At 40.0% G+C, this 17,926-nt stretch overlaps 1 protein-coding gene across 2 annotated transcripts in view; it reads right to left on the minus strand.

The window, feature by feature from the left end:
* Positions 1 to 126: 126 nt before the first annotated feature.
* Positions 127 to 17,926, minus strand: part of PTPN2 (protein tyrosine phosphatase non-receptor type 2) — a 55,703-nt gene continuing 37,903 nt past the window's right edge. The window contains exons 6-10 of one of the 2 annotated variants that reach the window (XM_048840200.2): positions 17,249 to 17,458; positions 15,423 to 15,581; positions 9,080 to 9,273; positions 5,027 to 5,230; positions 127 to 489 (exon numbers count right to left, since the gene is read on the minus strand). In XM_048840200.2, coding sequence (XP_048696157.2) covers positions 468 to 489; positions 5,027 to 5,230; positions 9,080 to 9,273; positions 15,423 to 15,581; positions 17,249 to 17,458 — 789 coding nt within the window. In that variant the 3' untranslated portion in view covers positions 127 to 467. The remainder of the gene's footprint in view (positions 490 to 5,026; positions 5,231 to 9,079; positions 9,274 to 15,422; positions 15,582 to 17,248; positions 17,459 to 17,926) is intronic. The other variant, XM_048840202.2, reaches the window with a different exon arrangement.

The raw sequence follows: 17,926 nt of genomic DNA on the forward strand, positions 1-17,926 counted from the left end.
AATACTCAGCATCAAATTTGTAGTTTTCCAGTTGGGTAAGAAAAAGAAAGCCTCGAGATAAATCCCAATTTTCTTGTAATACTGTTTAATAGGTTTTCCCTAACATAATGCGCACACAACAGTATGTTGTCAATTTAAAAAAATATTTAATGCTGCCAAAAACATATAAAAATACAATAAAAATGGCAGTACAAAGTATTTTCTAGTTTATTTCTTTTACATCTTTCTACAGTTAATACAGGCATTATAAAAACCACAAAAGACAGCAAGTTATTTTGTTTCGCAAAGTAGCATGCTGGTGGTGTTCTTCATCCCCTGGATGTAGTTTACGTTGTAAACAGATAATTATGAGGCCTTCTTGGTATTTATCAGACCTCACTTTTGTTCCCGGAGAGGGGTTCATATCTTGCCTTGCATGTCAATAGTTTGCAATTTATAGATGTAGAATATTCACAAGTCTTGGAGGTTTAGATGTCAGTCAGTCTCGGCCTACGACATACAACGCAAAACAAAGTCACCGATTCAGTAAAGACTAAAAATCAATAGACTAAGGGCTCGGAAGTCACTAGAATTATAAGGCAAACCCCCAAACTGATAATTTGTTCCAATTTTTCACATTTGTTTCTCAGACTAAATTACTCCATTACTGTAAGTAGTAAAACTGTTTGAAATGCCAAATCCTTTTCAGAAGAGATACTATAGATAAGGCAAATGCACGCTGGAGATCCCCAGTCCAGCAGGTCACTAAAGCCCATGCCCAACTTTAAGCATGTGAGTAGTCCCATTGACTACAGTGGGACTGAGTATTTTGCTGGACAAGGACCTAATAACTGCTCTTTGAAATCTGAATGCCAGTCCTGTTTTGTAAGGCATAGTTCAAAGCAAAATGACATTCCAAGTCTAAATTCACTTGTCCCAATGAGGGAATTCCAAAATTATAACGTTTTTAATAAAGCAAAGCCTATATGACAAGAAACAAATTAAAAGAACCAACATTCATAAACCCACACTGATTTCTTCCAGAGCACAGTAATCTTTTCTTAAACTTAATTGACAGCATCTTTAAAAAGGTTTATTTTTCCACATATCAGGCCTTTTAATGCAAATAAAGACTCAAGACAGATGAAATATTTTGAATACATTTATTTTCAGTACACAAGAGTGAGATTGAGCTGAAGCCAATGAAAAAACAGCTTTAAAAGGCAGGAAGACTATCACACAATTATAAACTTTGCCAAATTCCACCCTGTAGTTTAAATCACTTGTCCACAATGACAATTTTCCCCATGAGTTCTCAATCAATTTACATAAGTTTCTTGTGTAGTCATCCAAAAATCTGACGTTTAAGTCTAATAAATGAAGAGGTACACGAAATAATTTTATTGGCCTCTTTTATACTTTGAGACGATGTAGTCTTTTTCATACCCACCCCCATCTCACACACTAGCCTTTTTTATAATGTCCATTTGCACTATACTGTTTATTTTTAAAATACAGTGTTAAAATAAAAATACATCAGTTTATGAAATGGAACATGTAATGTTCCAAAGGTTTAATTAAGTTAAAGTAAGTTTCATTTGCAAATTAAATTTCCCTAAAATGCACGTGTAATTTCTCCAAATCTTTACTTTAGACTGTATTTAATTATTGCTATTGGATAACTCCTGCTCAACAAGTAAAGGGGAAATATTTAAAAGATGGAGGGGCACAACACAGTAAGTGGTGCCATTGCAAACAATAGATTTTCCCCTGCCAGAAAAATATAATTGAATAGAAAACCGTAAGAACTTATTCCAATCCTTATAAAATAGAATGTGCTACTTATAACTGAGATTCACGTGTACATTAGTGATTACTCGTTAAAAGGTGAACGAGATTTATATGAAGCTAATCATCTGAATGTCAGCTTTAAAGTAACCTAATTAAAAAAATAAGTTCTACTATGCTCCAATTATCTCTAATTATTCTGGGAAACAATACATACAGGGGAAAAAGGATCACAGTCAAGATTTGAATCAGAAGCTCAACAGCATTTCAGAACTAGTGCCCCAATCAGGATTTAATATTTCAGAAGTAAAGACGGTTGTCTCATGTGCTCGTGACTTAACTGCCATAGAAACAAAGTATGCACAGCCTAGATTTTGCACACCTTCCTGTAAAGTGCTATGAACTAAAGACAAAAGAGGAAATCCTGACTCCACTAAAAAGTCAGTGGGTATTTTGCCATTATTTTAAATGGAACTAGGATTTTACACAAAGTTCCTTCCTGGAATGTGATAAAAGGCTTCATTCTAAGCTTCTTTCCCAACCTCATACTGCAGCAGATCGTAGTTTAAAATATTTTTGCCTGTCACTGGTGTGAGCCTTAAAAATTTTTACAGCTTGGTTGTTAATGATGCAGCCAAGCCAACCAAACACAGCTTACCCATGAATTACCAAATACATTTACAAATGCTACTTTGTGGTGTGGAAAGGAGTGAACAGAATGTGAGCACACATGAACATTCCCAAGCAAGTCTTCTTGGGGTCTGGGCAATGTAGGAGACAAAGTTTAGATGGAGTCAGGTAAAAATTCAAATTAAGGTCTTCAAAGATGCATTTAGAGCTTGTCATCAGAGGAAAGCAGAAAAGGCTTGGAAAAATCCTGCTGCTGAGTCAGGAGATAAATGGAGACTTGCAATTTCAGAGAATGGGATATTATCTATCTTGGAGATGTTTTTTTCTTAACTGTTTTCCTTTAAGCACTTTAAGATATGGAGATCTTATTTACTTTTATAATAGTACTTCATGGCACTACATACATTTTCCCATAAACGAAACCCAGTCGTTTGTAAGACATTTTACAACACTTAAAAGTTTTAATTGAAATAAATATGGGCAGATTGAGGAGTAAGATATATGATGGAAAGACTAATGCATTTGCTTTAGGCTAGGGGTTGATTAGAGTTAGAACAGCTGAAGGTTTAAAAAAAAAAAAAGATATTTGTTGGGACAAGACCTTCCTAAACACAAAATCTTCACTCTCCCCAGATTGCTTAAGGTCTTGAATTTAGCATTCCTGAACTTGGTTGTATTATCCTTAAAATACCTACTTACAACAAGTAACCAAAATTTACCATATGTGCCAAAGCAATTACTAAATCTTGGCTCTGCCATGGCTCCAGTACCAGTTGCAATCTCGTTTTAATGGCAGTCTTAAAGAAACCCAGCTCTAAACACTGTAAGACTCCACCATCTGAAGTCTCATTATTCTACTAACACCAGGGGAATTCACTATTCACACTACCTGGAGTTACCTGTGTAAATCTATTGCACTTCTGTGAGACACTCCTCAAAAGTGTATGTTGTTCAGTCATCTAACTGCAGTGCAATGAAATAGCAACTCAGTTTCAGTCCCATGTTTAACCCCCTGCTACTGAGCCTGCAGGTGGCTGGAGACCTTTCAAAATGTTTTATTAAGGAGATCACAATATCATTATCCCCATTTTACACATTTGGAAACTGAGGCAGAGAGGTAGGGTGATTTGTTCAAGGTCACTCATCAGACCAGTGGCAGAGCCATGAATAGAACTCAAGTCTCCTGAATGCTTATCCAGTGCTCTATCCACTAGGCCACACGGCCTTCTTCCTTAGAGGAGAATGAGTTTGACAGCTGCATAAAGGAACCTATACAATGGGAAGGAAGTTAACAATGGAGCTGGGAAAAGAGCTATTTTAGATAAACTTCGCACTATTTGTACAAAAAAGTGTATGATCCATCTCAAAGTGATCTGAAGGTAAAGAAGTACTTCCTTCATCTGCTATTCCTCATGAAGTGGTTAACTATTGTGTTTATTATGGTGCTAGGCAACTTACATAGATCGGGCATCCTTGATTAAGACTACGTCACAGTTAACATCTTATCAAATAACTGATAATATTCATCTATATTCTGTAGCTAATACTTTCAATTACATTTGAAACAAGTTTTTCACGAAGTTAAATCAGTTTTAAGTTACCTTCAGTGTGCCATTATTGATAGGTGACAGATTTTTATCATTACATGGAATAAAACTCAAAAAAAATCAGTAAGATGAGACACAAAGTATCACATTACATATTTAATGAAATGTCAGAACTTTAACAAAACTAGAGCGTCAGACAGTAGCTGAAGTCTGAATACAGCTTCCATGAATCAGTTTAACAATTTGCCTCTAAGTCTAGGGCTAGCAAATAGCTTTATTAAAAAAAACCCATAAGCAATTTCAAGCTTTTTTAAATAACTGCAAAAACAAAAAATAAATAAATAAAAGGAATGCAGTGTACAGAGGAGAAACTGAAAAGTGCTTCATCAGAACCTTAGCTGCTCATATCCAAAGTCTCAAAATCTTGAAATGTGGGGAATGGATGCACTGTGCACAAATTATGCTTTACATTTAGTTCCAAAATCAAATTTTTTTGTTTTGGTCAAATAAATTTGTACAAACTAAGCTTTTAAAAGTACAGTTCGCTACAAAAAGTAAGATTAAATATGCAGTTATAAAATATATTTATCCTGGGTCATAAGAATATAAAATGTTGATGCCTATGTCAATAGTACATTACACACATATAAGGATAACTTCTTTGCATTAATAATGTAAATGATACCACGCTGTTTATTGCTTATGTCAGGCATGTAAATTAAAACCCAGACAGCCTCTATCGTTAAATCTTCATGGCTCAGGGTCCATCTACTAGATTCAGTGGAATACCATTTTTAAAAGTATATAAATACAGTTACACAAAGTTTGTACCTGTTTATTTAACAAATGAACAACTTTATTCTGGGTAGCAGTCTGCTGTTTGGTTTCAGAAGTACCTGCTGTGAAAGTCCTGAGATGCTGACTGTGATAAGTTTACACCACTTATCTAATTTGTGTCTAACCTGCACCAATTTTAGGTGTAAGGAGTTTGCTGCTGAAAGTCAAACTCCCTAGTGATTGACTTGCAGCAAGATTAGTTGCTACCGTAGACAGGCTCACAGTGCAAATAAGTGTTTACTTACAAGGAATGTTCTTGAAAATACAGTTTCCAGCAAGAATAAGCTCCAGCTAAAATGACTGTACCAAACCCAATCTTAGTGAGAATAGGTTTCCAATATAACCACCTTTTTCTTTTTCTTTCGGTCTCACTTAGCTTCTGTTTCATCTGGTGCACCTTCTGGGCTGTGTGAGCTTTTCTATCCTCTCGTAGCCGTTTCCGAACCGTACTAAAAGAGAAAAAACTAAATTGTAGAATAGAAGTAATTCCTCAAGAGATATTAGGAAAAAACCCCGCAATCCAACCCAACACACAGAACAGTTAACCAATCTGTGCTGTTTATAACTAAAACAATGAAGGAGGGAATGTTGACGAGAATGGTCTTTGTGCTACTCTAATTACCTGAACAGTTTAATTAAATACCCATGCTGTTTTAACATTATTAAGGTTGCCAAGTTAAACATCAAGAACTTAGGAAACACGAGTTGCAACCTTAATGCTGCTCCCTCTTGCCTACTGTATATGTATTTTCTATATTAATATATAATATATAGAGTATACCAAAAAAGCACACATTGAGAGCATCTTCACTGAAGAGATAACTCAGGCTCTTTCTTGGTTGTTGCCTGCAACCCTCCTACCACACACACAAAACCCTCTCATGAGTTTAGTGCAGGGGTAGGCAAAGTACAGCCTGCGAGCCATTTTAAGCCAGCCCCTGCTCCGGCCAGCGCGCTGGGTCCGGGGCCTCACCACACGGCTCAGCCCCGCTCTGACCAGGGCGCTGGGTTGGGGTCGCACCACGCAGCTCGGCCCCACTCCGGCACTCCAGCCGGGGTGCTGGGTCAGGGTCGCACCATGCAGCTCAGCCCCACACCACGCGGCTTCTCCACTCTGGCTCCTACGCACTCCAACGGGAGCTGCAGGGGCGGTGCTTGCGGATGGGACAGCGTGCAGAGCTGCCTGGCTGCACCTCCGCATAGGAGCCAGAGAAGGGACATACCAATGCTTCTGGGAGCCTCGAGGTAATCGCTGCTCGGAGCCTGCACCCCCGGGCCTCTCCCCATGCCCCAGCCCTGATCCTCCTCCTGCTCTCCAAACCCCTCGATCCCAGCCCGGAGCACCATCCTGCACCCCAAATCTCTCATACCCAGCCCCACCCCAGAGCCTGCATCCTGTCCCCAACCCCAACTTTGTGACCATTTATGGTCCGCCATACAATTCCTATTCCCCGATGTGGCCCTTGGGCCAAAAAGTTTGCCCACCCCTGGTTTAGTGGTACTTTCAGTCTGGGCTGGCAGGCACATCTGAAGCTTCAGGCTAAAACCAGCGTGATACTTTACATCAGACTGATAACCCACACACTTCCCAGTGAGGACACAGGCTAAATCACTTGTTGCTGATAATCCTCCAGTGTCTTGCCACAATTCCCCCAATACCCAAAAGGACAACAAGTTCTCCCACAACTCACTGGGAAAGATCAGAGCAACTCAGTTTACTGCAACAGAAAGAACCCTGGGACATGATCCCACAGGTCTTAGCAATGCACAGTGGTGAGTGCAGAATCGGTGAGGACACAGTAACTCAAGTAAGACTTTCTTCTGTGGCCACTCACACCAGAAGCAAGCTAACCCAGGTGCTCAGCCTCAGATTTTGATCACCTGAGTTAACAAGGCTACAGTGAAAACACACCCACAGGCTACTTGTGCCTTCAAACCACAGCAAACCTCCTACTGAGAGCAATGGGAAGTTGGTACAAAGATGGAGGATAAAATATGGCCCTTGTGTAGTCCAGTTTGCAAAGGTATTGAGCACGAACAGCTCCCACTGACTACAGTTGAGCCTATTCGTGTGCACAACTTCTGAAACTCACACCAAAAACTTCTATTTAGAGAAGTTAGCATTGCATTTACCTCTGTGGTGAAAAACTGATACCACGTACTTGTAAGACCATTACTATTTCTGCCCTTTACAAGCTAAGCAGTCACCTGATTTGTGCATGTGATTGTGGTAATTGCTCAGTTGGTGTGTAAGTGTGTATCTAAGGCCACATCTACACTTGGAGCACTTTTATCACTACTGTACCAGCAAAAGCACTCCTGGTGTGGATGCAGCTATACTGACAAAATGGGGTTGCCAGCCTGCAGGATTGTCCTGGAATCTCCAAGAATTAAAAATTCATCTTTCGTTAAAGATCACATCATGGGATGAAACCTCCAGGAATACATCCAACCAAAACTGGCAACCCTATGGCAAAACTGACGTTTGTATTGGCCTAGTAAAACCGTCCCCATAAATGAATGAAACAAGCTATCCTGATATAAATGCCATTTTGCTAGTATAGCTGTATCTACACTAGAACCTTCTGCCAGTACAGACACATTGGTTAGGGATCACATTTTCACACCCATGGCCAATACTGCTCTTCTGGCAGAAGTCTGTCGCTTGTATATTGCGACAAGCGCTACAATGGCACACCTACAGTGCTACAACTATGCTGCTGTAGCGCCTTACCATAGACACTTAAGCCTCGGCTACACCTAAAAAACTCAGGTCAATCTAGCTACATCACTGAAGGCTGTGAAAAGTTTCACATCCTGTATGAAGTAGTTAGGTTAACCTTCCATCAACCTAGATGCTGCCTCTCAGGTCTACACTAAACCCTTACTACAGTGACAGAAGGGTTTTTTCTCATTGCCATAGGAAATCTACCCCCGAGAGGTGGTAGCTAGGTCAGTGGTTACCCAGCTGCATCTATAGCATGGGTTAAGTTGACCTAACTACTTCACAGAGTGTGAAATTTTTCACAGCCCAGAGCAATGTGGCTATGTCAACCTAAGTTTCAAGTCGAGACCAGGCCTTAGCCTTTTTATCTGAAAGTCTGAAGCCTTAATGAACAGAAAGCTCCAAAGTTAGCAACTCAATGAGATGGAAGGGGTAGTTCAGTCCTTTCAGCTGTTCTTCCGGAGTGTGTGCAGAATGACACTTGAAACCTTGTGCTGTAAGCCTTTCTGTTCCCAGCCATTTTGTTATTTTCTCTTTTCTTCTTAGAGCTTACTTATTTAAAAGTACTGAACAGGGAATAACTAAAGTGGTATCAAAGATTTTATTCAGCCATGTCTAAGACCATCTAGGGAACACACCCCATCCTTGCCCCCACTCAAGGGACAAATTATCTGGGATTAGAATTTCTCCAGGATAGGGTTGCCAACCCTCCCAGTTTCGCTGGAAGTCTCCCGGAATTTGGCTCTATCTCCCAGAGGCTACTGAAGCCAAAAACTGGGAGATTTTAGGCTGCTAAATGTCCAGCAGCGTTGTGGGGCTAAGGCAGCCTCCCTGTCTGCCCTGGCTTTGTGCCAGTCCCCAAAGTGGTGACATGTCCCTGTGGCCCTTGAGGTAACAGGGGGTCTCTGTGCACTGTCCCCGCCCCAAGCTAGCCAATGGGAATTGCAGCCAATGGGAACTGCAGGGGCGGTGCCTGCAAATGGGGGCTGTATGTGCAGAGCCCTCTTCACCCCCGCAAGGGACATGTCAGCTGCTTCCAGGAGCAGCGTGGGGCCAGGGCAGGCAGGTAGCCTGCCTTAGCCCCACAGTGCCGCTGACTAGGAGCCACCAGAGATAAGCACTGCCTGGGAGCTGGAGCCTGCACCCATCACCCCCTGCCTCAGCCCCCTGAGCCCCCCCCCATGGAGCCAGCACCCCAAGCCACCTTCCACACCCCAATCCCTTGCGCCAGACCGGATGCCCCTCCAGAATCCAAACTCCCTCCCAGATCCTGCACCCCGCACCCCCTCCTCCACCACAGAGCCTCTCTCACACGCCGAACCCCTCGGCCCCAGCCCAGAGCCTGTACCCCAACCCCTTGTCCCAGCTCGGTGAAAGTGAATGAGGTGGGGGACAGCAAGCCACAGAGGAAGGGGGGGATGAAGTGAGTGGGGCGGGGCCTCAGAGAAGGGGCGGGACAGGGCAAGGGTGTTTGGGTTTGTGTGATTAGACCATTGGCAACCCTACTCCAGGATAAGAGGATTTAAAAAAAAACAAAAAACCACACCCCCAAGGCACTTTCCATGTTTCTTACCTTTCAATGCTTCCATCCATGATATCCTGCACTTTAGTGGACAGTTCAGTATTTATTTTCTCCCCAATTTGCTCCTGTTTTTCTAAGCCAACACTATTCCCATTGTACTTCTCTGTATTTACTCTGGTTGGGTGTGGAGGGGACTGCTCAGAACTTGGTGCTTGGTCCTCCTTAGAAAGTTCCTTCCACCGTTTCTGAATGAATGAGAACACGTTTTTGAACAACATTTCTCAACATCGTGAAAGTTATATCTTTTTAATTTACATTTTTATTTATATGATCATTCTTGTTTATTCAAAGTATATAAAAACTAATTTCTAGATAAAGTAGTAAGCAACACCACGATACCCTTATTTACACTGAATAGAGAACAAAGTACACCCATCAGTCTTAGCTTCAGGTAACACTAAAACCTAGACTCATTTGAGGGAAATTCGGTTGTTAGAAAACAACTTGAAGGTCAAGTAAAGAGCAAAGAAATTTGTCCAGGATTAACAAAAATTTGCAAGTCAAAGTTAAGGCTGTGCACTCATGGCAATAGAAGAGGTAAGGCTCTTGGGCATGACAGAATACCTGCAAAAAATCTCTAAAAGTGGATCTGATCAAACAGATAGGTATTACAGAGAAGCCAATATGGTTAAGAGCATGACACAATACCACAACAATTAAAAAATGCTAAATTATTATTCAAGAAAAAGTATTACAAGTGACAGTGGTGTAACTAGATATCTCTTTACTGTTTGCAGGAGACAAAATATTGGCAAGAGCCCTTCACAAAAGATTACTAGACATCAGATGTGAAATGTGTGGTTTTTTTTCTTTTCTTTTTTTTTTTTTTTAATCAAAACAGTCTCTTATATGAGCTTTGCTGCTCTACAACTCCATGTAAATCCAAAGCTTTTGTAATCAGCCACCTTGGTCATAAACCTGTGTAAAATCCAGAGAACTGGATAAAATGTCCAAAATGACCTGACAACTACAAGAAAACATGGCTGTACACGTCCATGTGACTACACAGTCCCTTTGGAATTTCCAATAGTTTTAAACAAGGATATTCTTTTTTTTTAATTCCTTGTAGCAGTGTTTAATGAACCGGTATGCCTTGCTCCTGTGTCAACAGATTAGATTCCCCTCAGGAAAACAAAACCTTTTATTTGTGTGTATCGGATGTGTCAGAAGTGGGAGTCCTTATTAAAAAACTACATATTGCGATCAGCATTCGTCATCCTCTCACAGGAAATCCTACAGATTATGAAGTGATGAGAAAATTAACTTTGTATTGGTAACCTTGCTATGGATTATTGCCTGATGAGCTCAAAAGAGGATCCTAAATGACTCCAGGAAACCTAAGATTTCATTTAAACTAGTGTTTACCTAGCTACCTGTGTTTTATTTGTGGAGATAGATCTCAAAATGCAAACAGTTTGCTAGGGAGTCTTGTCATTGGAAAAAGGAGAATTTATCCACCAAGAGTGAAATTATTATTCAGGCAAACTTTGACTAAATTGAGATACATAAGTGACGGACACCAGTTAGAAACCTATATTAAAACAATTTCCCCCTCCTTCCCAAAAACCACAGCTTGAGAACACTGTGGATGTCAAAAATGAAGTTTATGGGATTCGTCTACACCATGGTGGAAATGCTTCCCTGCTCCACTGCCCCACTCCGTGAAAATGCTAGCACCACTTCTAAAACCTCAAAAAGTGTTCACACTGTGTGGGCCTGAAGAGATATGCAGGTAATATATGATATATTTAAATAAAAAACAGTTACAGGTGATAGTATGGTCTTTTATCAACATTGCAAGACAGGGACAAGGAAGGTGCCAACAGATTAAAGGGGGGAAAAAGAGGTAAAAATAAGTTTCATTAAGTAAAGTTCACCCACCCACATCACACATCTTCAGCAGGGTTTGAAACCTGAACCTTCAGCACTGCAGCAGAGCGTTACCACTTGAGCTACAGGACTAACTACATTAGCAGGCAACAGGAGGAGGCGGTTATCCCAGGAGAGAAACAAACAGACTGCTAGCACCATGTACTAAATCCAGGAGATCGTCATGGGGAGTATGGCACCCAGGCTCTTCAACCCACCACCCAAAAGGTCCTGCTCTGCATGGAACCTGCAGGAGAGTGGAAAGGAGATGGGATGCTGAGATCGTGTGCCAACTCTCCTGCCCTTCCTCACTGCTCTGGCAGCTTCCAGTACAGCATGTGCTGTGTTGGTATCAGCAATCTCTTTACCGATGTTCATGCCACAGTTTCCCTGAGGATCACAAGCAAGAGAAGGGAAATGGGAATTGAAGAGTTCATATTTCAGCCAAACTTACATGGAATTTCGTGGGATGAGGAAAAAGCACTTCTCTAGCCGAAGGGTTTCTCCCTACTGAATTTTAAAGGCCTGCTGTAAACAGAAATGTTAAAGCTTTCCAGAAAAAGAGTTAGGCAACTACACAGAGAGGTTGAGAGCAACTTCCACTATACTCATATTTACTGGAAGAATGCTTACACAGCAAGCTGTTTAATTAGATCTACGTGGGCAGGCCCCTGAGACTTCATGATTACAAGTTCTGAGCATAAGACCTCAAAACCAGGAGAAGTTAACACAAGAGGAATGGAGTTGGTCTTAACCTTCACTAAGACTGTCTACACCCCCACTTATGTCGGTATAACATATACTGCTTAGGGGTGTGCCACCCCGTGAGCAACGGAAGTTACATCAACTTAAAGGTCGAGATGGACAGTGCTATGTCAGCGGTAGAGCTTCTCTAACCGGCATAGCTACCGCCATCTATTGGGGGTGGATTAATGAAATGGAGACGGGAGAGAGCTCTCTCCTGTCATCTTAGAGCAGCTACACGAGAGAACTTATAGCAGTGTGGCTTCATCAGTGCAGCTGCGCCATGGTCCCAGAAAGGCAGTCTACATTAAAATGTTAGAGGTTTTTCCATGTACTGTTACAAATAATAGCTAATCGGGCTAGAGAAATGTTCTCTAATCCCTTCCATTTTACATTTTCAGTTTAATAATAGCTAGTTTCACTGTTGATGCAACATGCCCTACCACAGCAACATCAAAGCTGAAACTGTAACTAAACCGACAGGTAGCAAGCAGGTGCCTGCATAAAGAGAAAACAACTTGGAAGGAGGAAAGGGCCTGTGCACACATTCAGAGCTGTTACTTTTAAGCCTACCCAGAGATCCTTCTAAACAAACAAGAGCAGAAAAATCCATCTGTCTTTTTTCAAAAGACACCAAAAATCCACTCACATTTCATGCTTCTCTATTTAAAGGGTGTTTTAAATAAAAGTTCTGGATAAAATTTGTCAATTAAAACAATTCAAGTTGACACTGGGTCTCATCTGCACTCCAATTTTTAAAAAGCTCTTCTGGAACAGAAGAAGAAAATCCAAATTTACCATTTGATAAGTATATCTGAATAAGACCAAATTGATGTCCATATTTCTACTCTGTTGTGCAAGTAACTTAAATCCCTCACATACAATAACTCAAGTAACAATTTCCTCCCATGGCTATAGTTAAGCTAAACAAACATTTTTAAATAAACTGTGAAGAGCAGCAAGGAAAATTCAAATTAAAGCTGATCTCTTAGTTTACCCAAAAGCTCATGAAGTTCTTAAATGCAATGGGATCAATTATTTACCAGCATATTTTGAAATCACATTGGGACATGTCAAGGATGTGACATCCTTAACATTTAATTTTTACTTTTTCCCCTTAGAACATTCAGTTCATTCCAAGACTGACAGAAAAAATTAAGAACAGTATTTGTTCAACACTTGTTAAGAATAGTACACTTGCGAAAAGTCTTACTTCCATTTTTCCTAAAATGTGGGAGGAGTTAAGTTGTATACAACTGATAACCAAGAATAATTTAAAAAAATACTAATATCCAATAAAAAGAAAAGGAGGACTTGTGGCACCTGAGAGACTAACAAATTTATCTGAGCATAAGCTTTCGTGAGCTACAGTTCACTTCATCAGATGCATGCAATGGAAAATACAGTGGGGAGATTTATATACACAGAGAACATGAAACAATGGGTGTTACCATACACACTAACAAGAATGATCAGGTAAGGTGAGCTATTACCAACAGGAGAGCGGGGGGGGGGGGGGGGAAGACCTTTTGTAGTGATAATCAAGGTGAGACATTTCCAGCAGTTGACAAGCATGTCTGAGGAAAGGAGTGGGGGGCGTGGGGGAAGGGGCGGGGAGGAGGAATAGTTTTTACTTTGTGTAATGACACATCCACTCCCAGTCTCTATTCAAGCCTAAGTTAAATTGTATCCAGTTTGCAAATTAATTCCAATTCAGCAGTCTCTCCTTGGAGTCTGCTTTTGAAGTCTTTTTGTTGAAGAATTGCCACTTTTAGGTCTGTAAATCGAGTGACCAGAGAGATTGAAGTGTTCTCCAACTGCTTTTTGAAGGTTATAATTCTTGATGTCTGATTTATGTCCGTTTATTCTTTTACATAGAGACTGTCCAGTTTGACCAATGTACATGGCAGAGGGGCATTGCTGGCACATGATGGCATATATCACATTGGTAGATGTGCAGGTGAACGAGCCTCTGATGGTGTCCCCTGAATAGCTATGTGGACACAGCTGGCAACATGCTTTGCTGCAAGGATAGGTTCCTGGGTTAGTGTTTTTGTAGTGTGGTTGCTGGTGAGTATTTGCTTCAGGTTGGGGGGCTGTCTGTAAGCAAGGTCTGGCCTGTCTCCCAAGATCTGAGAGTGACGGGTCACTCTTCAGGATAGGGCCAACAAAGAAAATAACAGAATGCCACTAGCCATCACCTTCAGCCCCCAATTAAAAACCTCTCCAACGCATCTTCAAGGATCTACAACCTATCCTGAAGAAGGACAACCCATCACTAAATTTGTTAGTATCCACAAAAAGAAAAGGAGTACTTGTGGCACCTGAGAGACTAGCACAGCTGCTACTCTGAAACCTGTTAATATCCAATAGTTATTCTAAATTTTGAAAGCTAGAGACTGACAATAGAGAATAAAATCTTCTGAAATTTTAAAAAAATTACACAAAAAGTCTCCAAAAGTTGCATACAGCTTACTCCAAAATTCACACATCATTTCAAAAGAAGACTGTAAAAAGTACGTATTGCTGCCAAAATTTATACTGAGAAATTGATACAATGGTCCATAAATTCCTCAGGGCCTCAAGAAATGCACATGCTAAAAAGGGAGAATTCATGTCAGTTTAAAAAACAAAGTCTCTCAGACTATTCAGTAATTTGACTGTGACATTACTAAAAATTCAACAAAAAATGTGAGGTATGGCCTTTGGTATACAAAACAGCAATATGTTCAGGAAGTGAACTCCAAGTTCTGCCAAAAGCAGCTTGCAGTAAATGACTGCTACTTCTAAGTGTGTCTTTGGGCTAAAATCATTAATGGTGGAAACAGTTAAGTATAGTCATAATGCTGGTCATAAGGCTGTGTCAGAATACAGAATACAACCACCTAGTTCTTACATAGCGTAAGTGTGTACTTTGCACCTATTTGGTCTTTAGTGGTTGTGTAAAATTTATTTACACACAAGCACAAAATGTGCGTTGGATGGAAACATTTGACAAGACAGCTGTAATAAACATGCTTTAAGTTATCTACTCCTCCATCCTATTTCTGAAAGCAGAGTAGGTTTGTCAAGTTAATTTACACTTGTTTACAGTACGCTGTTTTTTCAGCAAAAGAAAAAAAACAACATGATCTACCATACAAAAAGAGTTCTGTGTCTCCTTGACAAGGCGAAGCTATTTTAAAGTGTTATTACCGGAAAGCACACTGAAAACAAAGTCTAGAACTAGTGACTTGTAAAACTTGAATTTTTTGAACTGCATTAAATAAACCCAATTAATCTCATCGAGCTGGTTATACTGACTATCGCTGGTTAATCAAACAGTAAAAAAAATGTTACCTGGTAGCAAACTTTAATCTTCAGCAGCAGAATATTTTATTAACAGATAAAGTATGGATAATTCAGGGAGAAAAGACCCTTGTTCAATTTCACTTGGAAACATGACATTTCTTTTGGTTTTTAAAAAAGCTGATGATACGGATTTAACCTTCCTTATGTTAGTACAGAGTATGCCTGCCATATATCACAGAGCAGGTTACTAAAACATAGAATTAAAAGTTTAGCTGAGACACACACTTCAATGCTTGATTAAGAGAGAAGTTTATCTGCCTAACCAAAGCAGAAATGCTAAGAGAACATCAAATCGAATCACCCATTGATTTTATAAACACTGCAAATTTGGATTATTACAGTAGATTCAGTTTAGTCTAAAAACATTTACCTGTATAGTTGAATCCCCCATGATAAATTTTGCTCCTTCTATAATAGCCATATACGAGAATCTTAGCTGGTCAGGTGTCTGAATAAGTCCCATGCGATATTTTCTCATATCCAATAATACTTGCTTAATGTCTACAGAAGAAGGGTCTTTTTTTTCCATCTGTTGAAAAAAAAATCTGGTTAATTATATAAAGAGTTTTGACCTAATCTGTGAAAGTGGGACAATTGTTCTTTAAAAGTACCAAAAAATAAGGAAAATTTTAAACACATACACCTCTACCCTGATATAACGCAACCCGATATAACATGGTAAAGCAGCACTCGGGGTGGGGTCTGTGCAGTCCGGCGGATCAGCACATCAGCATGTCTGGCTCCGACACACTGCTCTGAGTGGCGTATTAAGGGAGCCGAGCTGGGGCCGAGGGGTTGGATAAAGAACAGAGGGTCTCTGGGGGCGGTCAGAGGACAGGGAGGGTTGGATGGTTTGGAGGTTCTGGGGGTGTGGACAGGGATTGGGGCAGTAAGGGGACAAGGAGCAGGGGGGTCGGGTGTTGGATGGGTCGGGGGTTCTGAGGGGTCAGTCAGGGGGCAGGAACTGACTATTAATAATGGAAATACTCGAGGCCAGAGCAAGTTTGATGTAACGCAGTTTCACCTATAAACACGGTAAGATTTTTTGGCTTCCAAGGACCGCGTTATATCAGGTTAGAGGTGTATTTGAGTTATACAAATTTCTACTGAACAATATATACATTCATCTTTTTACCACATTTCTGTTATAACTGTATGAGAAATTAACATCTGAAACAGATTTCTAAGTTTTTCTCTCAAGAGAATAAATCATTTAAATACTTTTATGTAACACAAAAAGATAAAAGTTAAAATACAACTGGAGATTAGTTGAAATCCACAAAAGCCAATATGCTAGTAACAATTAAAGCCCTGAGTCTTAATACACTTCTACTTGCCTAACTTTACAAATGAATGTGTTTAAGTTGCAGGATTGGGGCATAGTAGTTCAGAGTACTAGAACTTGGTATTTAGTTAAAAAGACAGACACATTCAACAGAAATATGGGACAATATGTGCGCAAAAAAAAGAGTGGACTAAACCATTTGCAAATTTGGGGCTTTACACGGACTGGCTAATACCATTATAAACACACTGTGAAAAACAGTACAGTATGTATTACTTGCTATATGTCCAGTAACTGAACTAATGATTATGTCCTTTTAAAAGTAATTTCCCCCCTAAAGAATCAGGAACATTAATCTGATATACAGACAATGTTTTGGAATAGCTATAGTGGCTTTTCTCTCAGAGTGTTAGCTTTATATAAACACTTCAGATTTAATTTAATTTTTTTTTAAGTTACAGGAATACTAGAAGGACCAAAAAAGCCAACAAGCTTCATTCTATTGCACCATTTTTCTATCTATATTGCTCTTTCCTTTAAGTGTTGAAAATTAGAAAGCAAATTCCACTTCTAGACAGACTTTGATCCAACAAGTTTCAGGTAACAGTGAAGAGCTAAGGGCAAAGTTACAAATCTCTGAAAATATGGTTTATAAAGACTAAGACACATTAAGATCACCAGTCTGAAAACAGGTCTATATTTCTACTCATCCCACATTATAAATATAAAGAAATATAAATTTTCATACATTTATTTAAGCCATCAGAATAAGTGTCAGAGAAACTAAGTAGCTTCCACAGGGTCTTCATTTACCTTCACAAATGTGTGGCTTATTTCCAGGTATCTTATTTGCTAGGAGTTCTCATCAAAAAGCTCAAATATAAACCAAAAGCCACCATACAAACACTTACCAGGACAAGACAGGTGTCTACCAATGAAAATGTGCCAGAGCGTCCTATCCCTGCACTACAGTGAATTATGGCAGGTCCATGTTCAGGACTCAGCGAACCAGATTCTCTGACTTTAAACAAGAAGTTGAGAAATGAAGCTGGGGACTCAGGGACTCCAAAATCTGGCCACGTAGTATAATGATAATGAGATATCATCCTGGACTCACCACTCTAAAAGTGAAAAAAAAATTTTTTTTTTTAAAAACAAAACAAAAGAAAACAAAAAAACGAACAAAAAGGATACCTCTGCTTTTGGAGAATTATTTGTTTGAGACTCATCCATCAGTAAAGGCCAATATTTTAAACCTCTCGGTCAGACAGACACAAACTGCTTGCTTAAAATTTGCACCCTTAGATTGTTCCCAACAAAAAGTTAACACTAGGACACTTCTTCCGGCACCAGGTCATTATTTGTGACCGACACCTTAGTTATATTTTGTTTGTCATTTTAAAAGCATTTAAGATATCTACACAGATCCCATTCCCCCAAACCCTGACATGACTAAAATACTAACAGCACTTTTCCCCTAAAACTTCCCTCTAACCACTACTAGTGGAGCTCAACTGATGCTCACAGCGAGAGCACCAGTATGGACAGGGACTGCCAGCAGCCCAGCAGACCGCCAGCATTTTAAGCTG

This window comes from Caretta caretta, chromosome 2 (genome assembly GCF_965140235.1).
Source record: "Caretta caretta isolate rCarCar2 chromosome 2, rCarCar1.hap1, whole genome shotgun sequence".
Lineage (NCBI taxonomy): Eukaryota > Metazoa > Chordata > Testudines > Cheloniidae > Caretta > Caretta caretta.